Raw genomic sequence first — 19,195 nt, 5'->3', positions numbered from 1 at the left:
TCTTACATAGAAGACCTTGGGTTACAAAGGAAAGATCTTGGGAGCTATCTTCCGAGCTGCTTGTGCCTTTGTAGCCCACAAGGGATGGCACGCTAGCAATTTATACATCTACGAAAGGCATAGGACCTAAAGGATCACTTGTGGCCTAAGCTCAAAACAAGGGTGCATTAGTAAACTCTTTAGAAGTATGCAATTCAAACACGTATATGTTCATGTGAATTGTGATTGATAGGACTCTTGAAACACGTGTTATATGGCCGTGTGAAAGGGTCAAGACACAATAAATTTTAATAGATACATAAAATTGTTAAATTAGCCGACGAAATTACAAATATAGATATATGTGCATATATTATTATCCGACAAAATTACAAATATAGATATATGTGCATAAAATTGTTAAATTAACCGACAAAATTACAAATATAGATATATGTGCATATTATTATGTGAAATTCTCTATCCAGCGTGGAGGCCGAATTCTTTCTGCTCTCCGCGGAACCTTGCCAGGTATGCAGCAGCAGCCCTCTCGCGCGTAATATTTTGCGTTCAAATAAACAAATAAACTCCCATGATCAACATCGAGCCGATTGTCTGTTTTCCCGCGTTAGGGCATTTTAGGGTTTCCATGCTTCTTCTTCGAGAACTTGTGTGCAGAAACGATAAACTGGGCTTTTGTCGCCCCTCGTGTTTCAGCTCATCTCGGCGCCAAATTTCTTGTACAGCCGTTCCTCAGCTTGAAGGCGATCCCTACTGCAGCGGATTCTCGTGCTTTTCTAATCATAAGCTCTCTAATTGGTGAGTGGTTCTTTGTTACATCCCACATATGGGTCGCAGTAAAACTGAGCTTTTTGGGTATGCTTTTTCTTTTTTTGGAGGGAGGGGGGGGGTATGGTGTTCCCTACCATAATGATCTCTTAGGCATGTATGTTCAGTATGCATGTTGATTTGGCATGCTTACATGCCCCTCCTGAGTGCTGTCTAGTAATAGACTTAATTAAAGATGGTTTATCTTTAAAATATTCAATGTCTGGACTTGTGTTTATTCAGACGTCGATGAGATGCATGGGGACGTCAATGCACTTGAAGTCAATGGTTTGCAGCTCTGTACGTAGACTTACATATACAGTTCTTTCCTTCCCGTCCAGTTTGAATTTTCCACATGTGTAAGTGTGCATGTATGCACGCATATATGCATGCAAACACAGACATCATACATAATATCTGAATTTGATGTCTCTACGCATGTGTACACATGCACACTTGCAGGCCTATTGAGCAAAGTTCTGAATCATTAGATTGCATGAATTCATAGCCTGTGATAAATGTTTTGGCCTACCAAGAAGCAAGATTTTTTTGCAATCTAATGATCCACTTTGCTTCTCCTATTGATGTTTGACCCACCATGCCTCTGCTGCTCTGATCAGATGTGGGTCCAGGGCTAGCGCCAGCTGGTCCCATTCTCCTCATAGAAGGGTGAGGCCCGATTCCCCATATGCCGAAGCAGCACAAGACAAAAATATCAAATAAAATGCCCTTTTTGGGCTGGTTTTTACACACCCCCTCTCAGGCCAAAAGCGGACCATGAAAGAAGATGAGGAAGATGGTCAGTGGGTGAAGAGGAACATGAAGAAATGTGGGGTTTGGTTGTTGCAGGTGTAGATCATGTGCTCTTCATCTTTTGAGTTTGGGCTGTACTGGATCAATGCCACAATGCAAGAGGTTTTCACATGCATGAATGCCCTTTTGGGTTTTCATTCATACATGTGCCCCAAACACAAAAACCAGAATGCTATGCAAAGGGTATGCCAGATGGTAAATGCTATGCAGTGGGTTTTCACATGAGTAGTGCCTTCATGGGGTTTTCACCGACTCATGCGCCCGTTACAACAATGATAAATAATCCGAATGGTGAGGATGGTCCCCCTCTTAAGCTGCTAAGGGTGATGGTGGAGGACCGATGTTGATCCGCTCGCGAAGATGCTTGAGGATGGGCTGGTTGATGGACTTTGTAAGAATGTCGGCATGGTTGTCCGTCGTAGGAATGTACTGGAGCTTGATGGTACCAAGCTCAACCTCTTTCTTGGTAAAGTGAAAATGGACAGCAACATGCTTGGTATTGTTAGAAAAAATAGGATTGCCGGCGAGGGAAATTGCACTCTGATTGTCGATGAAGATGGTAGTAGCGGTGTCCATGGGAACTCACATCTCCTCAAGAAGCTGACGGAGATACATAGTCTCAGTGGTGGCGTCATAAAGGGCCAGGTAATCAGCCTCAGCTGAAGAACTTGCAATGGTATCCTGCTTCTTGCTAGACCAAGAGAAAGGGCCAGATCCAAGTGAGTACAAATAACCACCACGAGAATGTCAGGAATCGATATCATCGGCCCAATTGGAGTCCGTGTAACAATGCAGGGGGATCCCATGACTATAGTGAAGTTCAAACATATAGGTACCCGTTGGATAGCGAACAACTCTCATCGTTGAACTCCAATGTGGCTCCTTCGAAGCATTGAAATATTGACTTAAGATGGATGGGCAATAGGAAATGTCAAGTCTAGAGTTTGTGAGCCATATGAGTTTCCCAACCACTTGTTGGTAGGCTCACTCTTCATGTGGTGGTGAGTCCTCTTCCTTTGTAAGTTTGATGGTTGAATCTAGTGGGTTGGCCATAGGAATAGCACCATTAGGAAAATAGGAAGTAATGAGTTGAAGACAATACTTTTGTTGTGATACAAAGATACCATTAGGATGTTTGACCACCTCCATGCCAAGGAAATACGAGAGAAGACCGAGATCAGTCATCTGAAACGTTCGTCTCAGCTATGCCATGATATCGGCCACTTTGGCTAGAGATGATTAGATCATCGACATACAACACTAGGTAGCAAACCATCCCTTGATCTGTGTGGATATAGATATTGGGATCACAGTGAGATGGTTGAAAATTTTGGTTGCATAAAAATTTGTCGATGCAATGATACCATGCTCGAGGGGCTTGCTTAAGCCCGTAAAGAGCTTTATGTAGGCGGAAGACTTTTTTCTCGTGCCTGGGGAGCAGGAAGCCCGGAGGTTGGTCAACATAGACTTCCTCCTCGAGAATGCCATTTAGGAAGGCACTCTTGACATCCATTTGGTAGACTGGCCATTTGTAGTGTGTAGCCAGATTGAGTAAGAGATGGATTGTCGTCATTCGAGCTGTAGGTTCGAAGGTCTCGTGGAAGTCAATGCCTTCTTTTTGGCGAAAGTCTTACACTACAAGCCGGGATTTGTACTTGTCCAAGGTACCATTGGCTTTAAATTTGGTGCGAAAGATCCATTTGGTTCCAATGACCTTATGATGAGCGCAGTCCACAAGGGACCACGTGCCATTACGATCAATGCTTTCAAGTTCTTGCTCCATAGAGTGTTTCTAGGCTGGTTGTTTAATTGCCTCTTTCCATGATGTCGGTAAATGAGGCACAAGGAGTGAGCCTGGTGGACCGATGAGGATTGTCGAAGGGGGTATTGCAGGAAAGCATGCTTGAATCCCGCATGGTCTGTTGGTACCAACGGGGTAAAGGGTCCTTGGGTGGTTGTCGGGAGGAGGAAGGCTTCTCAAGTGGTGGAGTAATAGTTGACTAATTGGGTTCATGTGGCACGGTTGGAGAATCTTGATTGGGTGATATGGGTAGCAGAAGTCGAAGTAAGTCCTACTTATCAAAGACAATGTCTCGACGAACGAAGACTTTGTTCGATCTTGGATTAAAAACCTTGTAAGCCTTTGATTCAGAAGAGTACTCCACAAAAATGAGCAACTCACTCGGCTCAAGCTTGCCCCTCGTGTCATTTGGAGTATGGGTGTAAGCACGACACCAAAGACACGGAGATGGGAAACAATAGGTTTCTCGCCATAAAATGCCTCAAATGGGGTCCTGTGAGGGACAACGATCGTGGAGCAACGTTTTAGAAGGTACACTGTAGTGTTGACCGATTCTGACCAAAGGCGTTCAGGTAACTCTAATGCAAAGAGCATGGAGCGTGCCATATCCATAATGGTTCGGTTCTTGTGCTCGACCACTCCATTTTGCTAGGGGGAGTTGGTGGAGGTGAGCTAGCGTTGAATGCCCTGCTCTTCCAAGAACTCATCAAATTGATGGGAGATAAAATTACCACCATTGTCACTACGAGCAATCCCAATGGAGACGCCCATTTGGTTAGTGACCAACCGAACCCACGTGGTAAAGTATTGGAAGGCATTTGATTTATGCTTCAGGAAATACATCCACATGTACCTCGAATAGTCAGCATGTAGTAGAGACCCGTTCAAGGAGGGGGTTGGGGATTGCCCACTCAAGTTGAAGTGAATCAACTTGAGAATACCCTGAGCCGATGAGTGGCATGATGTGGGAATGCTGCTTACCCATTTGACATGGCTGGCAGACATCCCTGGTCAGTTTGAGGAGGGGTATTTCTTCAACCAACTGATCCCTAAACAACTCATAGACATAGTTGTTAGGTACGAAACGAAGGTATGAAAAAACGGTATCGGTACTTGACTTTTAAATTTTGAAAAATAAGTTCGATTGAGGTACGATCCACTTTTAAAAACACTTGAAAAAAAGATATTTGTATACATTTAGAGATGCAAAGTCTAATGAACAATGAACACTGAACATGCCATAAATAAGAGTCGTGGCCCACGGCCTACAATAGAAAATACAAAAAAGTGTGTTGTGATCACTGACTAGTCACAACACTAAGTACAAAAATGTCTCAACTCTAGACTCTAGAGACTAGTCCTGACTCCTCCTCCTCAGAGAAATCACTAGGGGAAGGAATGTCCTCGCTAGAGGTGCTTCCATCATCATAGGCCAACCCAAAACTGCCCTCGCTAAGGACATTGTCCTCGTCATCGTACTCGGGCTCTCTGATGCATGCAATAGAAGCATCCTCTTCTTCAGCAGAGCAGGTGCTAAAGTGCTCCTCGAAGTCGAGCCGGAGCCACGCCTCACATATGTAGCCTCCGGGGTCGAAGTAAGGCGCCGAATAGTGTATCTGCAACCTCCCACTCGTGTGTCACCTCTAGCTACGCGACCTCTACGAGTACGAGAAACTCGACGATCAATTTCCTCTAGCTCCTTGTAGAGATCGGCATATATGGCCTCCTCATTTGGATCTCGCTCCTTGTGGACACTCAGAGTGTCCACTGTCAACTTGAACTCGTCGACATTCACCTGAAAGCAAAGTTCAAACATTTATAAATTATTAGACTATAGTCATGCATTTATAAATCATTATTAATGAGTCGAACTTTGAACTCTGGAGATCTCTACCTGTTTGGAGATCTGCATGTCATGCATCTTCTCCACCATGCGCATGTTAGCACGGCAATATACAAGCCGCTCTAACTGCATGGTGCTGAGACGGTTTCGTATCTTTGTGTGTATGAGTGAGTAGGAACTCCAGTTCCTCTCACATGCCCCCGAAAAGCAATCCTATGAAAAATAAGAGAGTTAGAAATTAGAATGTAAGAACTAGTTAGTAGTTACGACTCTAGAGTATACACTATATATTGAATATTCAATAGTCACCTGTGACAAGACTCTTAAAGCCACTTTTTGTATGTGAGCCATTTGATAACCAAATGACTCCCACCAAAAAAGTGGCCGGACCATTGACTCCCTACTCAAGCAAAGTGGGTTCGTGAAAGCGGCTCCCCTCTGATCATTATACCGAATGAGCTCTTGGAGGAAGTCTCTTTGCTCGTGGACGGGAAGTATCCTTGGCAAGTAGGCATCCTGATCGGAAAGTAGCTCCTCGTCGGCGAAGAGCCTTGGTACTTTGTAGGCGGGATGCAACAAGGCCGCAATAGGTCTATGCATCCATTGCCACCTCCTCTCTACAAGTGCCACGATCGAATCGCGTCGCAGAGTGGGTGGAGGCTCGGTGGGATCCCTAGAATGCAAAAATTTCACTTTAAGGTTAAGTCTTTAAGGAACGAGAAAGAGATGTGAAAACAAGATTTGAAAACATGGGACATGGGTTTACCTAATCCCCTCCATAGGAGTGTCGGGGTCCTCCTCATCAAGCACGGTGGTCGCATGAATCTCCGCTAGAGCCTCTCGCATGCAGTGGGTGAGTAGCCCCAATGTGGAGCCCTCCATGTCGGCCATGCACAAAACCCTATACAAGGGAGTCACTGCAATGACAGTGGCTCGCACCTCGCACCAAAAGGACTCTCTCATGCATAGCCGTTGAACGGCTTGGACCTCATCTGCACTAGTCACTAACTCCTCTCTTAGCCATGCGACAAAATCCGAGGAGACCACGGTCATCTGGAGCTTTGGTTGCACGTCATATAGCCGCTCCAAGAGAAGTGTCATGTGCACAGTGTGTATCTACTGTGTGCTATACGCATGCAAGACTAGTTTCGAGGCTTGGGGAAGCTTGGAACTAGGCAGGCTGATTGACGAGCTGAGTTAGGGAAATACTAACGGGCGGGCACCCAAGTATGGACGGGCGGGCGGCCAAGTGTGGACGCCCGAAGAGCCTATAAAAGGGTGGCCAAGGTTAGTTATTGGGATATAGAGAGTCTCGCGAGTTTGTGAGAGCTCTATGGTCTTGGAGCCTGGATCTAGTGTAGACGTGCACTTGCTTTACGCAGCCGAGGCCGGCAGCAATCTCGAGGCCCGCGAGGGCAGCTTCGTGGCGGTATGGGACGTCGCGAGGAGGAGATTGGTCGGTACGTCATCCTAGTTAGCTCAGCTCGTGGCTCGGTGGGGACAACCAAGACTGTGGGCTTGCCCACGGCTGTCATGGTTGGGAGGTGAGTCAGGCTTGCACTCCCTTTGTTGTTCGTTTGTTCGTTTGTTTGCAGAATTCGAGTTTCGAACCAAGATTGATCACGAGGGGATCCGTGGGGATTTGACAGTGGTATCAGAGCATACCTCGTGAACGAGCAAGTCGGTAGGTAGAGAAGAAGAGGTCGAAGAAAGGTATGTGTTAAAAAGCTTGCTGTTTTTTCTGTGCATACTGCAGATTTCAGAATAGTATGTGTTTTCCTTCATCAAAGAAACCCATGTTGATGGGAGGTGGTAGTCTAAGTAGGGTCGTTGATTTGCATGAGGAAGAGGCCTGAATCCGTTGTGCAGTCGCATGTACTGTAGAGAGAGAAAAAAGAAAAAAAGCACGTTGCTTTTCGTTGAATGTTTGAGAGAGAGATCGGTTGTGAGAAGTTGCGCTGAAGGCTGGCGTGTTTGTGAGCTGACGGGTGTTGCTGGCGTTGGGCTACAGTCGGCTGAAGGCACCTTAGGCCTGCCAAGCCATGTAGATGCAACCGAGCGAAGCGCAAGAGTTGGCACTCACACTCAATAGGTTAGACATAGGTTCTAAACTAATGGTTTGTATGATGAAAGTAAAGAAACTAGGGTGGCAACTTGTTCAGTAATGTGATGACGTGGTCTTCGTAAGACTTGGCGGAGCTAGTGGTGGCATGCTCTGTGTTAAGGCGTCGGTATTCAACAACCTTGACTTTCAGGTCATCCCTCTCTTTAATAGAGAATTTTTGGATTTGATGCTTGAGATCAATGTGACGTGTGCGATCACGTGCTGCATATCTCTTTGCAAGGTGTGCCCATTTGTCAGAGACACAGGGGAACTGCTCGAGTTGTGAATGAAACTTTGGCAGAAGGCCTTACATGAGCTCCACTATGGTAGTGGCATTCCTAGCTTCCCAATAGCGGATGACTTCAGGAGGTGCTAGTGAGGGGTGGGGTTTCAGTTCAAGTCCCTTCACCAAGTTCCAAGAACCCTTTTTTTTTTCCGAGAAAAGATCCTTTCATTAGTTATATAAAAAACGCCCGTAGGGCTACAAAAGATCCTCTCCTGCTCATAAGAAAACAGAGAAGAGAGCCAAGCAAGGCAGCCTGGGAGACTCTCCCTAGGTGCTGAAAAGTACAAGTATCAGTGCAAAGAACTGAGGGGCTATATCATACAATAGGAGGGGGGAAAAGCCAAACAGGTGGCCTGTAGTGCCAGCGGGGGGACCCTGCGTGTAGGGTATAGAAGGGGCCGCTGCGCCAAGTGGTGTGAAAGGCTTGGCGCCGCAAGATCGCCTCATCCGAGTCGCCCCGGATGCGGTCATACTGTCCTCGCAGGGTGTGGATCAACTTCTGCCAAATCCCCTGAACAGTCTCTACTGGTGGCTCCAGTCTCCCCTCAAAGGCCCTGAAACACCGGGCCCTCCAGGTGAACTAGATGGTGAGGCTACTGAGGAGCTCCCATCGTAGATCCCTCTCCTGTGTCCAGCCGGCGGACGAGAAATCCGGTGAAGGAACAAGGCGAGGCTGGCCCCTAATGAATATGATCGCCTGGCTGTCCTGCTCCGTCTCATAGCCCATAGCAGGCCCTGACGAAGTCGACCAAGCAACGGCACCCCACGTATACATACCCTCTGGAGAGGGGGGGGCCAGAACGCGCAGCATCCGCAGCCAAATCTGTTGCGCCTGAGGGCAGTCCCATAGGCAATGTCTCTGTGTCTTCATAGGGTGGCCGCATTGGACGCAGGCCGTCGGAAGACCGCTGTAGACAAGCCAGGTGCCAACTGCAGAGCCCCTGTGGGCGACCAGCCACTGGAAAGTCGAGATCCTGCGTGCCTGTCAACTAGCCCAGAGCTTGGTCCAAAAATCCTTAGAGAGGGCGCGTGGGCGGGAAGGGGGAAGGGTGTGCAGGCAGTAGCGCGAGCAGGGGGGGGGAGAGCGGGAGCTTCAGCCAAGTTCCAAGAACCTTGGGAAGTGAAAACTCCTCTTTGTCCAAATCTTTCACCTGATCTTCCATAAGGTCTATTGTTTTGAGGCCCCATGGTGACTTGATTGACAACTGAAACCTGTTGTTGCTGATGCTTGACTTTTTACTACTCTCAGGTTCCTGTTTCGAGTGTTGTAAAAGCATGTGTCAGTGGTGTCGTGGCTCTTATTGTAAATAGTGTATGGTTGCTATTGTAAATAGTGTATGGTTGCTGTGTGATTTTCATCTACACTCTCCCTTTGTATGACCCTGGTTATGACAAGTTTGGCTAGGTGGCCTTCAGTTCTTCTTGAACATCCACTGCCTGCTCCTTGCCTTTGTTCTTTTGGGGCTTTTGCTCTTCGGCATCTAAATGTTGATTGGAGTTTGATTCTGAGGTGTCTTCACTGAAATTTGAGTCAGAAGTCTCTTCTTTCTTCTTTTTTCTTTTGTCAGCTTCTTTCGCCTTTGTATTCATTGTTGTATTGATCTTGGCTTTGCGAGCTCGTGGATTGTTCCTTAATAAATTCCTAATAGGGGGCGGGGTTTGTTCCCCGCCCGTTGAGTTTGCGTGTACGGTGTATTATGCAAAGTTCCCTGAACCCTTCTCTCAATCTTCTTTCTCTATATTTCTATCTCCTTGATACGTGGTTGAATCTGTCATAGCGCGCGCTGTTGGGCTTACACTTCCTATGGCCGAACTGCAAACAGTTTTTGGAGGAAACTCCGAGAACATTGTCCCCCTACACTTATCACCTGCCCGGACACATGGCACTCCTATGCGCGCTCCCTCTTATCATATCTCCCATCAGCCACTTGTGTCTCCACCAATAGATCCCCCCTCCACCACCTTCACCTCCTTCACAAGGGCACGGTCCTCAAGGCCATCGGTAGACTATGTAATGGGAGGCCCCAAGATCATGAGGGAGTCACTGCGCCGAGTACATCTCACATGCCGATGATACCCTGGCACCCCTACTAGCCTACATGTTAAATAGAGCCTTTTGTGATGGATTTCCACCCTCTTGGTCCGCTGACACCATCACTCCCATCCTCAAAGACGGAGATTCACTTGATCCTAATAATTACAAGAGGATCATGATTGGCCACACATTGGCCAAACTCTATGGATCGGTGCTAAAGGTGGAGCTCAGTTCATTTAAGGAGAGAGAGGGGTGTAGAGCCTTTGACAGACAGGCGACAGTCTTTCGGAGGATCTACTCTACACTTGACCACATCTTCACCCTCCGTGCCCTCATCGAGGAGCGCAGAGCACGACATCAGAGGATTTATTGTTGCTTTGTGGATTTCCGCAAAGCTTTTTATTGGACCTCGAGCTTGCCTCCTACAATGTCTATAGGAGATAGTGGTCCCATTTGACATGGTTTGGAGCTTTGACCACATCTTCACCCTCCGTGCCCTCATTGAGGAGGGCAGAGCACGACATTAGAGGATTTATTACTGCTTTGTGGATTTCTACAAAGCTTTTGATATTGTACCTCGAGCTCACCTCCTACAACGTCGACAGGAGATACATCTAACATGGTTTGGAGCATCATCGCTCTCTATTAGTCCGTCATTGGATCCCAAGAGGTACATTGCAAGAGATTTCCAACACTATTGGGGTGAAACAAGGCTGCTCTCTATCACCCACTCTTTTTGGCCTCTACATTGATGAGATCTCGAGCTTCATTGATAGATTAGGCAAGGCTGGTCCCACACTGGGAGGCGTATTGATCCCCCCTACTTTATGCAGATGACATTGTCGTCCTTTTAGATTCAGCCGAGGGGCTAGGAGACATTTGGATGCCTTACAAGATTTTTTCACTGAGTAGGACCTCATTGTTAACCTTCGTATAAACCAAGGTAATGGTCTTCAACACCTCTCGCCCCTTCACATCCAGATTGAGCTTTGCATACAGAGGGGATCCTGGCTCATCCTATGTCTACCTTGGTGTCACTTTCAGTGGCCCACGCTTCACCATGGTTCCCGTAACACATGCCAAAGTGACAAGGGATATGCAACCTTGAACTTACTTGAGTGGGAGTGACATTTCCAAGAGCCTAAGATGAAGGGTTGGCTTTTAGACACCCATGTCACACCAGCCTTGATGTATGGAGCAGCCTTTTGGGGGCTAGATTTTTCCGATGAGGATTGGCAGCGAGTTGAGAGGCCCCAAGTCGACAGGGGAGGACATACACTCATAGCATCCAGAACTTCCAAACCTGATCATTGCCTAGTGGTGTTATATATTAGAGATCCAGGATACCATGGCTCTACCCCTCACGTGCATATTTGTAACATGCGAAAGCTTTGGGGAAGATTGGTAACTTCAATGCTCAGAAATCAGCACACTTGTCGCGACGAAAATTAACGCACAAAACTGGATGTAGATGTGCAGAAAGAAAGAAAGAAAGAAATATATTAAGCGTCTACTAAAGACCCAATGGGCCTATGAGACCAAAGTGGTACAATAATGTCCATGGCATATCTCATCATGGAATGGAAAATAAAATAGAATGAAAACATAAATATAGCTATCTCATTAAGACTGAACCTGAACCTTCTTGGCTGAGGAGAATCCTCTGCCCTTGACCTTCAATCCTTCACCCCTTCTGCGTTAGCTTATCCTCGGCTGTCCTGGCCCTTTGATCAGCTTCAGCACTTGGTGAAATATGAGATGAATGACCTGAAAATATGCCATGGGTATTTATACCCCTCCAGGCTGCTGGTCGGCTGGATTAAAACCAGGCGCTGACTATAATAAGCCTCACAACCTGAAATATCAGCATTTAATGCTAATAATCATGCGCATCACACAACTGGGTGCTGGCCACCATGTGCCTCTGATTCTGGCTGCTGGGCAGCCTGTGTGGGCTGCTCCACTCCTGGCCTACAGCCCTCTAGTAGGGGCTGGGTACCCTGTCGGCTGCCTGTCCAGGGGCCCTTGGGCTGGCCTACAGCCCTTCCAGCCCATCCCATGGCTGGTGGGCACAGCCAAGGCCTTCTTGGCCCCTATGGGGGTGGTTCTACACCTCCCCCATGCCCACATATTTGTCCTTGGGGTAGCCCTATGGGATGGCCCCAATCCTATATGCAAACCCTAACTGTCTATACAGTGGTATGACATCCGGTATCATACCAGATACACAGAACCACTGACATCATTCCAGAGGGAGACTCACAGCGCGGACTGGCAATGTTTCATGTGCAGGACAATGCACACTTGACCTTGAACGACTGGAGTGGGACCTTGGCTGACTCGTCCCGGACTGGGCTCACATGGGACTCACATGGGACTAGTTTTCCACCCCAGGTCCAGCACCTTCTATACAGATATGTCTACGTGGCATCCAAGTGCGGGATGCACGTGACAATATTCATGTGTAAAGGCTCAATCCTTGATACATGTTCCCCCCACTCTAGTGAGAGAGAGACAAGAGATGTAGCCTTAATCGACTAATTAGAGCAGTTTTGAGAGCCCTATATGCTCCCAGAGGGTTTAATGACCTTTATAATGATTTTTATGGCTCGACAATGGGTGGTCAACCTGAATATGACTTGCCATCAGATCCCTATAAAAAGGGAGGTCAAAGTTCATTCTTGGACATTCAAAGATAGAGTTTGCAAAGCCAAGGCTTAGGGCATGCAGCCAAGGCATCTGGATCAACACAAGAACCTGTGAATGGGGTAAGAACATGCAACACACAAGTGGAGGACAGCCATGAACCTTTTTGATAAGCATCAATAGATATGCAATGCATGAGTAGGATCTAAGTTCACATCCAAGAGCCTGTGTATAGATGATCATCTTTTGCAATATACAGTAATACTCTTCCTTGAATCTTGCCCTTGAGGCAGCTGCAAGTAGGAAGCATGTCCACGGGGCACTCACATTGGTGATGCATGTGAGAGACTCAAGGCAGAGGAAGGAATGAGCGTAAATTTGTTGAATGTACATTGTATTTGACCTTTCTGGTTGTCTGCAGCTACAAAGTTTCTTAACGTAGTGGAACTAGTTTGCATAGGTGCATATTTACTTTGTTGAACTAAACAATTGATGTCTTCAGGTACGAGTATCTTTTTTGCACCATTGTTCAACCATGCAAATCTTATATGTACTAATGTGCTTTGACTATGTCTCTTGTTTCTTATTTCCAGTCCATAATGGCATCTTATGGAGCTCCTGAGCCGTTCTCGTCTTATACCCCGATGGGGGCATATACACATTTGCCAATGTCTCCAGTAAGTCGTAATTTTTTCTTTCATGGGTGTTTAATGACAATGTGGCCGCTAAGGTAGTCTAGAATATTGGTTTCTAGTTGACATACAGAAATATACCACCAGACTTTGAAGCATGTTTTTAGCTTCGAAGAAAGATAGGGCTGTACATGGATGTGCGTCAGACACCTCACCTTCCCACTCTGGATGGCTGTGCACATGGTCGCTATGCTGCAGAGCTGGTCATCTTTGCACCCCCATGCTGCTGCCTACCATAGCCACCTTCCGTACAGTGCCACCCCCAGCTGCCAGCGGCCCAGCAGCGCTACTCTCAACTGTACATCGCTCATAGCCGTATAGTGCCGCCTATTACTAACAACAACGTTACTCTCAGTCGCTATCTGTAGGTGCTTGCTATGCATGTCCATGACACCTATCAATAAATATAGCCATTTAGGAGGTCATCTATTGCTATTAATTAAGTTGAAGTGATTGAGTCACTTCTGGATTTTTGGTTGAGATATTCTGAATGGTAGTGCATGTGTGCATGATACATAGCTATGCATGTATATGAGATAAATAGAAGACGGAGTGAAAATGAACTTACTTGGCTTGCTTTTGCATAATGAAGCATTTCAATTTGAACCTTAAACATCCATCTCCCCCCCCTCCCCCCCCTTCTTTTCCCCCTTTCTCTCCCGAATGAGTAGATCCTTCTATCGTCTCACAAGGTTCAGTACCCACCCAGAAGCGTCTTGGTCTCCTTGTCCGAAGGCGTTACAACTTGTGGTGTCGCAGAGCAACTTCACATGCACACCTTAAGCTAGTGTGACATGGACATGCTTCCCGCTTGCAACTTTTGTTTAGGAAAGATTAGGGGTAGAATATGGTCCGATTTGGGTAGTTTTAATAGCATAATAGGTGCTTGAAGGTGCCCAAGACGTGCACCAGTGGAGGGGACACAAGTTGGGCACAATATAAACATGATTAATGACCTTTTGGATGCTGTCATTTGGAATGATTCAGAAACAGAGTGTCGAACCTGATCCTTTGTGGTGGTGACAGACATGGAATATGGAGTAGGAGTGCATGCACAAGTGGAGAACAACACAACCAACCTTAGTAACCTTTTGTATGCATGTAGCTATGTTTGCACATCATGCATGATTTAGATCTAAGTGTAGATATGTGGACTCATTGTATATATTCATGTTTTGAGAATATACAATAATTTAGGTCAACATGGTCTTCTCTATCGTCTATTTGCAGGTTTAATTAGCATTGATCTCTATGTGCTTAGTGGTAATGATGACTACCTTTGGCACGCATGTCACATTGGTATTAGAACATCTCGGTTCTTCCTAGGCAATAGTTTTTGCATTAGGGTTTGTAGGAACTTGGAAGTGCATTCAACAAATTATTTGCATTTGCAACTAAATCAGGGTTTGCGTTTTTGCATCTACGACAAGTTTTGTGCATGTGCGCTAGGATTCCATGCATAGATCTTGCATATAGCACTAGTTTGCATGCAGATTAGGTCAAGTCTACTTGGCAATCAGCCCATCAAAGGTGCCTTTCTTCTCCAAGGGGGCAAGGTAACGTTTTCTATCATGGAAGGCATGGCAAATTATTTCTAGGCTATATCCAAGGACGGTTAAAGCTTTGGGTGTAGAGTATCAAGAACATAGTTGTTGGCGGGACGATACCTTACGGGAATTTACTGTACCATATGAAAATTTGGAATATGATACGGTAAGTATGGTAAAAAAAAAACACTGATAAATTTATAGATTATCAAATTGAAAGTAAAAAAAAAAAAAGCTAGGTCAGAGGTTACAAGCCAAAATTCCATTAGAAAAAAGTTACAAACAAAAGTACAACGCTTGAGAGAGAGAGAGAGAGGGAGAGGCTCGAAGGAGAGAGTTGAGAGAGGCTAAGGCCCAAGGGAGAGAGAGGGTGTCACGTATGCCTTGTGCTGGAGTACATAGTGACACACTGGCATCATCATCAGTGCAAAATTTGTACAGAAGTAATACCTTTTTCTAGGAATATTTGTCATATGCTGTGACCCCATTGTGAGCCCTCAGTCTAGGGACAGTCAGGCACGAGCTGCGCAGGTCAGTCTCCGACCCATAGAGGTTAGTCTGGAGTCAGTCCTCTCTTAACCCACTTAGAGAATTCATCAGATAGAGCATGTAGAAGTCTACCCATAGCATGTAGTTGCATTAGCAAGCATGTAGTTGCATTGTAGATATGTCTATGGGCCAGCCCATGGTGGCTGGTGGACCTGTCGGTAGACTGGTTGACGGCTGTTTACAGCCCTGAACCCCTGTTAGAGACAGTCGACTGTCACCAATTGGCCGACCATTTGGTCCATCTCCAGTTTTTGTGTCTCGTTCACTTGAGGCCAGGCCGGTGTCTCATGTGAAGAGGCCAGTATTTTTGCTTGACATGGACGGGAGCCAGACTGGTGCCACCCGTGTGTTAGCAGGAAGGTGTCGTATGGACGGGAGCCAGACTGGTGTCACCCGTGTATGACCTGGACTGTGTTCTATCCATGGGATTGTCACGCCATGGAAGAGCCAGTATTCGTGCCGTGTCTTGCCTATGGGACTGTCACTCCATAGGGAGGCTCGTGCCTGGAACTGTGTTTTACCTATGGGACTGTCACTCCATAGGAAGACCAGGATTTATGTTTTATGTCGTGCCATTTTTGTGCCTGACAGATATTTTGTACTTGTTCCATGAACGGGAGATATGTCCATGATACTATTTGCACATGCACTCATGTTTTGCATGTTTGAAACTATTTTCGCATGACTTGTATTTTTGTGTTTGCCTGTTTGTCGTGTTACTTACTGAGCGGGGACGCCTGCCAGTGAGTCGTGAAGTTTGCTCTGTCTTCTGACGAGTTTTGTTGCATGTGAACAGGTGGTAAGTGTATTGCACATGTTGGTTTAATACTTTAATCTCTAACCTTTCATTTTATAAGGTTATATGTTCACACTCACTTAAAAGTGGGCACCCACTTAGGGGCCAAGGTGGGGAGCCTCACTTATCTTGTGTGTGTGTGTGGGGGTGGGTGCATGGTCACCTACCCACACCACCATAGAGCTGGCTGCCCACATGCAAACGTGGGGAGCCAGCCAGCTCTAGTTGTGCAACTCCCGCTCCAACCTTTAAAAAAGGGAACCTCCATCTCTATTGTAAGCAGCCCGGCGATCATCTTCTTCGCTTCAGGCTGCGCCAGCTTCATCCTTTCAGCAGTCTATGACTATCTCTGTCCAGTAGGCTGCGTTGAATCTCCAGCAGGCTACTATGCTTTGCATACTGGCGGCGGCTGTACTTGCTGCGCCTGTTTACTACAGGCGCCTACACCACCTCCTCTCTTGCAGGCGGCTGCACAGGCTGCAGCCAGGCGTTACACCTCTCAACAAGGCGGCTGCTTCACCTCTATCCAGCAGGCTGCGCCTGTTTACTGCAGGCGCCTACACCATCTCCTCTTTGCAGTCAGGCGACTGTGTGTGTACATCTACAGCCAGGCGACTGTGTGTATGCACCTACAGTCAGGCAACCATACAAATTGCACCGCTTTCCACAACAAGGCGGCTGTGTGCTCATCTCCAACAGCGGTGCTCCTACAGCTAGGCAGCCGGCGGCTGTACTCTGCAAACAAGTGGCCACATCTCCACCTTCTGCAGGCTGCTTATCCTTTCCATAGGCGGCTACCCCTTCTCTTCCTCCACAGTAGGCGGCCGTGTCTTGTCGTGCACAGCAGATGGTCATCTCCTTTGCAGGCGGCGTCTCTTCAGAGTGGCGGTTACTACTCCTCTTCCTTCCCCACAAGAAGGTGGCTGTGTCCTGCACAGCGGGTGGTTGTTTCCCTTTGTAGGCGGTTGTGCCTCCTTTCCATAGGCGGCGTCTTCCTTCTTCAAGTGGCTACATCTTCAACACAGGCAGCTCCTCCTCCTTCTCTTCGACAGGCTGTTGTGTCTTGGTGTCCTCCACTCATGGCTGCACACAAACAAACACATCCGGGTATTGGTTTTCCATCTACAAGTAAGTGAATTTTCAGATTTAAGTAAAGTACTTTGTGATAAATCTGATAAGGGATTCTCCCTACGTCTAACACCCGTTCGGTGCTGGGTAGTCCAAGCTCTTGGAGAACACGGTCCAAAGGTGCTGAGATCGGGAGAGCCAGGCGTTAGTACGGGAGCGCCTGTTTGTGCGTGGTCCCGGAACACCAGTGGGGCGCTCTCCGCGGAGTCCAGTGAAGGCACAGGACCGTAGAGACTGGACCACTCAAGTGCCAGCATTGTATTTGTTAAATACTCCCAATAATATATTATATATTGAGGGGGGGGTCCGCCCGTTCCGGCCCCAGTGCTGGTGTCCACACACGGGTGTCCATTGGAGTCTATTCCCACTTGACGGGATCGGTTTCACCGATAGCAAGAGGGGATCATGTGTCCTTGTCGGCCGGCATATGGGGTTGGCTGCCTTAGGGTCTACAGCATGCTGGCAGCAACAAACCAAAAAAGCCCCAGCCTTTAATGTTGATAAAACATTTTATGTCCAATATGGACCTGGGCGACGGCTTGCTCTGGCTGACCAGCATCAGGGAAGAATATAAAAGCAAGCACTGATTTCAGTTATAAATCATTCCACAATTCAACAAAGTAGCAGTAAATCAGCAGATAAATCTCCTTCCTTTCCAGGCTAACAGTGAAGCTCCTCTTCCATTCAGTGAGCATATGTGCAGTCCTACAGCTATTCTGGACTTGCATAAGTGGCCCGAAGAGTCTTCTAAAGAGCCCCTTGGGTTGGTGGATGCTTAGCCAACGTACAGTCTTCCTCGTGCTTGCATTGGGCAGTCATATCACTTGTTCTCAAGCATTGTAAAGCAATTCTCCGAAGAATTAATATAAGCAAATACTCTTGCTTGCAGGGGGGCCCTTTAGTGGGTAATTGAAACCCAATACTGTGTTGTCTACTTCTCTTCTTTTCTCTTCTCTCTCTCTCTCTCTACTCTGTGAATTGGATGCTAAAGATCTCACCACATAAAGGTATAAAGGCGGCCTTGTTGTGCGTTACCACGATCAACCTCAGTGCATGTAACATTGGTATCAGAGCATTAGGTTGGTGACCTGACTTGGCTATCTAAAGAAGTGAGAGCATCCGGTGGATGGTAAAACTGCGGTTTTGAAAAAACACCCAGGCCTCCACCATGCCGGGAGAGACATTGCATCGAGAAGAAAGCCAGCAGGAAGTTATGGAGGCACAAAGCTTCCAAAGCGACACACCAAAAGAAAGTACACTTTTGCTAAGCACAGAAGAGCTCCTGAGAATAATGATGGAGAAATAAATTCATTGAAGATGTAGCTTGTTGCCGCAGTAAAAGAGAAGCCCCTCTCAGATCTGGCACAAATGTTCTTCGGTCTTGAGGAACAAAGAAGAAAAGACGATGAAAGACATGAAGAAGCAAGAAGAAAAGCTGAAGAAGAAAAAAATAAGAGATGTGCAAAGGAACGAAGAAATAAGGAAGCCACACGCAAGTATGAGGAAGACCAGCGCCATTGAGAAGTCGCCGATCGCGAGAGTTTTAGCAAACACTCAATTGGGAGGCTATGCAAATCTAGCGTTCGCAGATGATGGCATAGATTCTGGCGTCCCTCCCCAAGATGGCTCCAAATACCTTATCCTCCACCGCCCCTACCACCACCGTCATACGAACCTCTCCAAACTTTAGTAAGTATGATGGTAAGTGTGATCATGCTGTTGTTACTCAATTCATTCATCAATTTTAAGCAAATTTTCCATTAGTAAAATTACTATCCACAAGACAAAGTCCATGTGGTGGCACCCCAACTCACTCGGGAAGCTGTTACTTGGTGGCAGCATTGGTCACAACTTCACATAGACCCCCTCACATGCCAATTCCAATTTGATTGGGCTACTTTCGTGGCTGATCTCAAGGCCCGTTTTCGAATATGACCAATCTTGAGGACAACTTTTACAAACGCACTGAGGGTGGTTTCTCTATTTTGACCTATTCTAACAAGGTCATTACCATGGCCCAACAGTTGGGTATATTGGAAGAAGATAAGCTAAAATAGTTCATTCGAGGGTTAGACACAAACATTAGGTACGCAGTTAGGAATTTTGAGCCTTAGACTCATGCACATGCACTGAACTTTGCTCAGAATC

At 46.7% G+C, this 19,195-nt stretch overlaps 1 protein-coding gene across 12 annotated transcripts in view; it reads left to right on the top strand.

Moving 5' to 3' along the window:
- The first annotated feature begins 434 nt into the window (after nucleotides 1–434).
- The window catches only part of LOC147606157 (transcription factor HBP-1a-like), a 56,262-nt gene continuing 37,501 nt past the window's right edge, over nucleotides 435–19,195 (top strand). For 3 of the 12 annotated variants that reach the window (XM_086792722.1, XM_086792721.1, XM_086792728.1), the window contains exons 1-4: nucleotides 435–510; nucleotides 697–798; nucleotides 1,051–1,107; nucleotides 12,929–13,012. In XM_086792722.1, coding sequence (XP_086648848.1) covers nucleotides 1,057–1,107; nucleotides 12,929–13,012 — 135 coding nt within the window. In that variant the 5' untranslated portion in view covers nucleotides 435–510; nucleotides 697–798; nucleotides 1,051–1,056. Of the gene's footprint in view, nucleotides 511–696; nucleotides 799–1,050; nucleotides 1,108–12,756; nucleotides 12,838–12,928; nucleotides 13,013–19,195 lie in introns of those variants that run through there. The other 9 variants (XM_086792725.1, XM_086792723.1, XM_086792727.1 and 6 more) reach the window with 5 other exon arrangements.

The sequence above is a fragment of the Cibotium barometz genome, chromosome 58 (assembly GCF_041138505.1).
Source record: "Cibotium barometz isolate CiBa-2024 chromosome 58, ASM4113850v1, whole genome shotgun sequence".
In the NCBI taxonomy this organism is placed as follows: Eukaryota; Viridiplantae; Streptophyta; class Polypodiopsida; order Cyatheales; family Cibotiaceae; genus Cibotium; species Cibotium barometz.
Note: the sequence above shows the minus strand (reverse complement) of the source record. Positions and strands in the feature narration are given on the sequence as shown.